The sequence below is a fragment of the Alosa sapidissima genome, chromosome 8, assembly GCF_018492685.1.
Source record: "Alosa sapidissima isolate fAloSap1 chromosome 8, fAloSap1.pri, whole genome shotgun sequence".
Lineage (NCBI taxonomy): Eukaryota > Metazoa > Chordata > Actinopteri > Clupeiformes > Clupeidae > Alosa > Alosa sapidissima.
In genome coordinates, this window is record NC_055964.1 from 24497556 (window position 1) to 24505954 (window position 8399).

Consider the following 8399-nt stretch of genomic DNA (forward strand, 5'->3'; position numbering starts at 1 on the left):
TGGTTGCAACACATAAAACAGAATAATGTTGCCAACATTGTTGGGTGATTAAAGGAGTTGCGGCTGATCCCACCCTGTGCTATTTAAACATTAAAGGCAGTTCTTTCGGCAATAACAAAAGTACCGGTAACAGTAGCCTACTGAGCTGTTGCACATGATGAACTGAACATGACACAACTAACAACATTCTTTCCATGTGGTTAAATCATACATTAACACAGACAGGGCAAGTATATTTAGTAAGTTTATTAGAAATATTAAATATCTAATACATGACAATTAATTTATCAATAAATAAGTTCAGTGAAACAAGTGAAGTGAAATGAAGTGTAGGGTTCAGTCAAACATCTTCTTTGCCATCATAGGTTTTATATGGGAGAGACTCCCTCTTACATCTGTAATAAAACATATAAAAAACATGTCAAAACACCAGAATCAGTCCGCCTCAAAATTAGAATTAGAAATGCATCATATTGCTTTACTTGTTTATCTTTATCAACATAATCATCTTTCACAAATGTCACAGACAACCTTGTATCCCAAGTACACTCTAAATGTATGTCACAAGTTTGACCATGAAATCCTCAACATGTGAGTCACTGTGCTTTTAGTCAGTGATGTGAGGAGATACCAGGGGTGAGTTCCAAAAGTGCACCAATCTGAATTTCAGAGTAGGCTTACCTTTTCTTCACACAACAGTAGATGGCGCCAGTGAGACAGCCCAGCAGCAATGCCACACCCAGGCAGATGCCAATGATCTCCTCAGGACTAGCTTGGCCCTGCTGGTCTACAGTCAGCCACAGGTGTTCACAACGTTCCCCAACATGTGTGGGAGGGCATCTAGACACACACACACACACACACACACACACACACAATTAATTTATATGGTATACTTTTTAAAACTGACACATTGGTTCTATTTTGACAGTGATTTATGAAATAGTGGGTAGTTTGGTAATTATTCACTTCTTAAGTTCTTACCTACAGCTTGGTGTGTCTGTATCTGGGATGTAATGGCAATCACCATTCATACAAAAGTCATTGTGATCTGATGTGCAAGATCTCTGCAACTTCAGAACTCTTGGCATCTCAAGTTCTGGAAAAAAGGAGGGATAATGAGGAAAAATAAGGACCATCTCAGAGTCCATTGTACATCTGTTGATGCGGAACCAGCATGTGGTTTAAGTTTCCCTCACACAAACATAAACATACACCTGAAATGGTACCATCTGCAATGATGGCAAAAAGTTTATTTAAGCTCAACAGATCTATTACTCCCTTTCCTCTGTCCAAGGCTGGCTGGAATAGTTGGCTGGAATAGTTTATGACTTGGTCCGAGCCTCTATGATTATTTTACATTTACAGAGCTAGGACAGTGTATGTCCAGCAAATGGACAGTGTATAAACACCATGCTTTCTTGGAATGTGCTCATTGAACTGACACCTACAGGACAGTGATGAGCAGTTTGCTCTCTGCAAGCAGGTATATCCCCAAAAAACTTTCTCCTGATTAAAACCTTTTGGATTTCTGAAACTCTCTCCTGGAAAACAAAACAAAAGGAAGGCACATATGTACAGTCTTAGATACCTTGGCTAGAAGTAGAGTTCTCCAACGTTGCTGAATGGTTCTGTGCAGCAGACAAACTGCCCTGTGGCATCTCTGTGGACTCTCCACTCAAAGTCATGAGGAGAGCCATAGCAGCAAACGCAGATACTGCAGGATTCCAGATTTCATCAAAATGTTTAATGCATTATAGTTTCAGTCAACATCCCAAAACAATGTGTATGTGTGCGTGTGTGTGTGTGTTGATACTCACCATGCTGCAGAAATAGGTGAAATGTCTGTAGAGTCATTGCTTGTGCTGTGTAGATTTGCTGAGAAATTCACTGGAGATTCTGAGCACTTAATTGTTGAACTTCTCAACTTCAGTCTTTTCCGGCAGCTGCTGGCTTTTCTCAGATGTCAGTCCTGTGTTTTCCCTATAATTTACCGCTTGGGGAATGGGATTTATACTTTCTGTGGATACACGAGTCAACCAATCACAGGGCTTCAAATCCGGAGCTGAAATATTTGCCAGTATGTTAAAACGCATCATTTCCTGTGCCCTCAGGACTGCAGCATGCAGAGACTACACCCCAGCAAAGAAGAATCATTCACCCATAAACGCTTCCTCCAACACACACACACATTCATGGAGGTGAAAGCATTCGCCTCAGGTAAAAGTAATTCCAAAGATTGAGAAAGACACTTTCTTGTGGATGAAGATCAGTTTTCCACAGATTTGTTTAATGTTTGACTCATTGTTCAGTTAATTTGATGGCGCACAGCCATCCCCTGCATATAACTGCATATATAATAGGGCTACAAGCACTTTAATTAAGTTGATCTCTATACCCACTTTGTAGAACATCAGGTCCTATCTCTCATTTAACATGAGTAGGTTAATGCTGTATTAATATGTAGTATGTACACATACTGTATTAGTATAAAATACATATAAAAGCAGGGGCTGTCTGTGGTCCATACACTTAGAAACTGAACTATATGCCGTATATAGTAACAGTACACTTCATATTTTTATCAAGTCAAAGACAGATATGTCTATGCCAGTCAGTTAAAAACTAGAAAAAACTGGTATTCCTCCAGTCATTATTAAATCTTACTTGTGCAAACCCTTGTCATATGTTTACATAGACATGTTTAACAGGAAAGAAAAACAGTGATATTTGTACCAAGGCAATTTCACTCAGGAATGTAATTGGTGACTAGTATTAACACCAACCTGGGGGTGATTCGCCCAAGGGTTAATATTGTAGGATAAACAATGTGAAGTATGTGTATTGGCACGAGACAAGTACCACAAAACTTCATAGCAGCAATACCCACCAAAACATAAACAAAATAGAGAAGGAAAGTATTAAGCATTTCCTTCTCTATTTTGTTTATTGAGAAACAGTCTAAATTGCTGTTTCTTACTCCTGAACCACACAATGGTTGGAAGAACATGTTTAGGACCTTCACAAGTCTACAATGAGTGAAAGCCAGATTCTTCACGACTTTGACATGCATGTTCCTTTGTGCTTCAGATTTCATGAGGTAATTAAATACCTATATGGCTTACATACTATAAGTTGCGGTTCAGGATGACATACAAGACACTACCACATCTCACATCTTTGCTAAGGACACTTAAGTTGTTGGCTATAGTGTGTACTTTAGGTATGTTAATATGTATACATTTTGTATTTTACATTTATATTAAGGTTTTACTACATGGAAATTGTATGTCTGACAACAAGCCCCAACGAAATGCAATAGCATAGTCAACAATGTGTGAATAACCTGATGTTTTATTGTACAGAAACCAATATCCCAGATCCCAGTTTGGTACAACAGAGGCTCTATATTCTCATTTAACAATATCAGAATGACATTTCTCCATGACTTCACCATAACAACATTTCAAAACTATTTCTTAACAACAAGCATATTCAAGCATACCATGGACACTGGAACAAAATGACCTCTTAATAAGCATTAATATTGGCCTACCCTAATACCCCATAAATAAAACACAACATAAACAGACATATACAGATCATTCAGACCTCACATTTACACACACAGAGTGGCACAGAAAAATCTGTGATACGTTTTGTCATCTGGTTCCATCAGACATTTGTCTGTTTCTTCAAGCATTGAATACTTATAATAGTTGTCACGGTGTAATATGTGTACGGTGTGTTTGTCTGTTTCCATGTTTCAGTGTGCCAAAGCATTTCTTGCTGCAGTAACAGTATTTTTCATCACCATGGCGATGGTCACTGGACCAACCCCTCCAGGAACTGGAGTAATAAAGCCTGCTTTTTGCTGCACACCTGCAACAGAAGAAAAAAAAAAATCAGACATTCTTTCTTACCCTCCCTCACTCCCTACCCAGCCTTTTCTAGATTTCTCCATCATACATTCCACCTTACTCCTCCACCACCATCTCATCCCTCTCCCTCTCCTTTGAAATGAGCCATTGCCATCCATCAGTATTACAACATTATTTGAATAAAATATCTGATGTGTCAAGACACGAAGGTACAGAAAATGTAATAAAGGATCAGAGAAAGTTTGAGGCATGGCACTGAAGGTGTTTTGTGCTTCTCCTTTAACCCATTTACTCCTAAAATGCCTGCTAAAAACGCCTATAGAATCCTATGGCATTCTAGACTAAATAAGTCAAGTCAAGTCAAGTCGGCTTTTATTGTCAATTTCTTTACATGCACTGGTCATACAAAGAATTGAAATTTCGTTTCTTACTTTCCCATGCAGACATAGACATGCTTTAAATACAGACATAGACATACTATAGACATAGCCATAGACAATAAACATTAAATTAAAGTGCAAGACTGAAATATAGAACATGTATGTATCAAAATAGAAATATAGGACATATATATAAAAAAATAGAGGTAGTTGTGTTGTATATTTATATAGTCTTAACAGTTACATGAAGTTTAAACTTGTGCTTGTGTGACCTGTATATTTACATTGATAAATAACCTTATTTCTTGAGGGTTTTCTGAAAACATACTAAAAATTGTCAACGTCTACCAAAATTTAATATCTAAGCCTCTGTAGCACCTAGAAACATGAAATAAAAAGCATGCTGCGCTATGCAGCATCAAGCGGGAGATTCAATGTTGCGCTATGCAGCATCAGGCGGGAGATAGAATGTTGCGTCATGCAGCATCCAGCGCGAATGGGTTAAAGGAATTTTAAGAGATTTTATATTATATCACATTTATAGGAAAGATAGCCACACACACAAACTACATGAAAACAAGTATTGTAGAATAGACAGGGTTCTCAAAAGAGGCAGGATCTAAAGACACTAAACAAATGCTTCAGAAAAATAGTTAAAAGTGTGGTCAAAGGCATCGAAGGATAAAATTAATTAGTGAAAGTAGTTAGTGGTAGTGTAGTGGTTAAGGAGCTGGAAATTTCACGTAAAAAGGTGTTTAGTGACAAATGTGGATGCATGCTGGCATTTCTTGTTATGTGGTGAATGTCAGGTGATTGTCTAATTTTATTCCAATTTCACAATGATCATGGAGGATAACCTGGTTAAAGGAGAATTCCGGTGTGATTTTGACCTAAAGTGTGTTGAAACATGATACCGAGTGTGAATGTATGTCTCATAGCTCACCTCGGCTTGTCCCCTGTACTCAGAAATCTGGCGCTAGTTAGCCAATGCTACCAACACAGTGTTTCGTTGTGGTACCTCGGGCATCGGCCTAGCCATGCAAATAAATCACTGTTTTACACCATTTACAAGGCTCAAAGTAGCTCCATACTTCATTGGTAGACTTCCGAGGGCCTTGACATTTAAAACGAGACATAGAGAACTTTGAAAAAGCACTGGCAGTTTATTTACAAGACGATTTATACAGACAGTACCTTCAGGAGGTTTACCGTTAGCCGCCATCTTGAATTTAGTCACGATAAGTCGAGCGACGAGTACGAATGAACAGGTGTGATAAGGGATCAGATTCCAAAAATAATTCAGTGGAAATGCATGGATTCCAGTTGCTGCTACTGGAAGCTGTTGGTAGCATCGGCTAACTAGCGCCAGATTTCGAAGTGCAGGGGACAAGCCGAGATGAGCTATAAGACATACGTTCACACTCGCTATCATGTTTCAACACACTTTAGGTCAATATCACACCGGAATTCTCCTTTAAGAGTGAGCTGGCCCCAGCTGTGGCGCAACTGACTGCACCATACGCCGGTGACCCGGGTTCGATTCCCGCCCCGTGGTCCTTTCCGGATCCCTCCCCAACTCTCTCCCATTCGCTTCCTGTCACTTTCCACTGTCCTATCATTAAAGGCATAAAAAGCCCCAAAAAATATACTTAAAAAAAAAGACTGAGCTGGCTGATGCAGTCATAAAAATAAGCGCAGTAACGTAGGCCTAGGCCCAGTACATTGGCATCATGACAGTGCTATAATAGTGAATCTTGTAATATAAAAAAGTGCTACCACTGTTCTCCCCAACACCGCCAATCAAAACAATCACCGATCAAGAATCACTTGATCACTTTATCACTCATCAGGGTGGCACCGGCGACAATAGGCTAGGTTAATCAATCCAGTGCTTTATAGAGATTCTTGAAACTAACAGGCACAGCAGAGGCTCATTCACAAAAAGTAAACGAACGCAATAGGGGGAAGGTGGTCATACCGGCAAAACACGGGAGACACAGGCATTTGTATTCTTTAACTTAAGCCTTGTGTGCAGGGATGGATTACTGCACGGGCCTACCGGGCCCAGGCCCAGGGGCCCAAGGGGTCAGGGGGCCCTGAAGCCCAAGCCTTTGCATGGAATCATTGCCTCAATATCAACAAATCAGGATGTAGGCTATGAATCTGATTAAATTTAGTATTGGCCTTCCCCAAAATGCGCCAGAATACAAGAAATCACATAAAACAAATTAATTAATTATTACATTTTCTGGGGGAGGACCCCCAAACCCCCCCTCCCACATATACGACAATAAGTGGGGGGCCCTTAATACATCTGGGTCCAAGGGCCCGAAAGTTCATAATCTGCCCATGCTTGTGTGCACAGACGGAATTTTGGCTAGGCTTCTAAGTCTACCCAAGCCTATTCCTGACACTTGTCAAAAATGCAATGGTCGGATTAATTAGGCTTCGGAGCAATGGTGTCGGAAAAATGAGAAATGCCGAATAGGTAAAAGTTGAGGTTTAAGATAATGTTCACTGCCCTTTCTTTCACGTTTCTTCCTCAATATCACTATTGCTTTATTTTTTCATTCAGAGCTAGTGACAGTCAGTCGGCCTTTGCGTGAAGAAATAGGCCATATTTGAACACTTTCAACTCCTCGCCTATGATTACAATGAATTTTGATTAAAATACACATTGTTATGCTGTTCTTATCAATGAAGATGTCAATTTTGGTTGGTTGTTACATATTATTACATTTTCGTCCATTTTTTACCGCAGTACCCGCATTTTGTAATAACAGCTGCAATATGTAATAACTTATTACATAATGCGGCAAAATGTATTACATATTGCGATCCAGCAGTTTATTACATAATGCTGCAGATTGTATAAGTAAGTATAAGTATAAGTATATATACTCTTTTGATCCCGTGAGGGAAATTTGGTCTCTGCATTTATCCCAATCCGTGAATTAGTGAAACACACTCAGCACACAGTGTACACACATTGAGGTGAAGCACACACTAATCCTGGCGCAGTGAGCTGCCTGCAACAACGGCGCTAGGGGAGCAGTTAGGGGTTAGGTGCCTTGCTCAAGGGCACTTCAACCATGCCTACTGGTCGGGGTTCGAACCGGCAACCCTCCGGTTACAAGCCCGAAGCGCTAAGCAGTAGGCCACGGCTGCCCCCTAATTGTTACATAATGTGGCAGTTATTACATAATGACGTGTTATTACATAATGCGTTGTTACAGACTCACTTCACAGTGTGACATACGTGGTGGTTGCTGGCCCTTTTCTTACATTTCTATATAAAAGCTGGACAACAATCATTAAAGTGACAAGGTGATACATATACTTCTAACATCACCACAATAAGCCAATACCCTTGTATCTCCACTGTCTATGTGTACCTTCAAAGTCGACATCTCCAACCAGGCGGATCCTACCAGAACCGGTCTCATGGATGCGATTGATGCCCACATCAATGACAACAGCTCCCTCCTTTACCATGTCTGCCGTTATTAGCTGTGGAACACCTGAAACAAACACAAAATTCCAGGTTATCTAAACACTTTAATGACCATATCCATCTGCAGCAGGCAGATATTGAGGCCCCTTCTGAATACTACACTCCATTTTGCTTGCCATTACACCTCAGTTCAGCAGATGGTGGTGGTAATGCACTCCGTTTGCAAACTGCTAAAAAAAACCTTACTGAAGAAGAACAGGGCAGTGAACCCTTCTTCTTTTTCGGTAAGGTTTTTTTTTGGCAGTTTGCAAACGGAGTGCATTACCACCACCATCTGCTGGACTGAGGTGTAATGGCAAGTGTACCCTTTAGCCTCGTTCTGGCCGCCAGGTGAATAAGGCGAATTATAAACCAACTCTACACTCGCCAAACAATGGTACATATTTAAGCACTCTATCATAGAAATTTTATCTAAAATCACATTCGTATTCACATGTTACATGTATTTATCAATGGTATATTGGCCCGATCTGGTGCAACTGCCCTCAACCAACCTGCAGCGGCAATGACGATGTCCGCCAACCGGCAGTGATGTGCAAGCTGGTCGCGAGGAGTGCATCTGTGGGCGATGGTCACAGTTGCATCCCCTTACAAGTCAACAGGAAGGAAGCCATTCATTAAGTA

At 40.3% G+C, this 8399-nt stretch overlaps 2 protein-coding genes across 2 annotated transcripts in view; both read right to left on the reverse strand.

Moving 5' to 3' along the window:
- Positions 1-231: 231 nt before the first annotated feature.
- Positions 232-1993, reverse strand: epgn (epithelial mitogen homolog (mouse)). Its single transcript, XM_042102188.1, has 5 exons — positions 1821-1993; positions 1592-1717; positions 985-1099; positions 682-840; positions 232-395 (listed from the first exon to the last, which is right to left on the reverse strand). Exons 1-5 carry the CDS (start codon positions 1855-1857, stop codon positions 341-343), a joined length of 492 nt encoding a protein of 163 aa, XP_041958122.1. The 5' UTR covers positions 1858-1993; the 3' UTR covers positions 232-340.
- A 1341-nt stretch (positions 1994-3334) lies between these two features.
- mthfd2l (methylenetetrahydrofolate dehydrogenase (NADP+ dependent) 2 like) overlaps positions 3335-8399 on the reverse strand; it is a 42460-nt gene continuing 37395 nt past the window's right edge. Inside the window, exons 6-8 of the mRNA XM_042102187.1 lie at positions 8270-8362; positions 7657-7782; positions 3335-3882 (exon numbers count right to left, since the gene is read on the reverse strand). Of these exons, the coding sequence (XP_041958121.1) occupies positions 3767-3882; positions 7657-7782; positions 8270-8362 (335 nt within the window). The 3' untranslated portion in view covers positions 3335-3766. The remainder of the gene's footprint in view (positions 3883-7656; positions 7783-8269; positions 8363-8399) is intronic.

Excerpts from the sequence above, each read along its gene's own strand:
- epgn (XM_042102188.1), bottom strand. The coding sequence starts at position 1,857 with ATGACTCTACAGACATTTCACCTATTTCTGCAGCATG. Across the intron at positions 1,718-1,820 it reads TCACCTATTTCTGCAGCATG|TATCTGCGTTTGCTGCTATG; the intron begins GTGAGTATCAAC and ends GGAATCCTGCAG. Across the intron at positions 841-984 it reads ACAGACACACCAAGCTGTAG|ATGCCCTCCCACACATGTTG; the intron begins GTAAGAACTTAA and ends GTGTGTGTCTAG.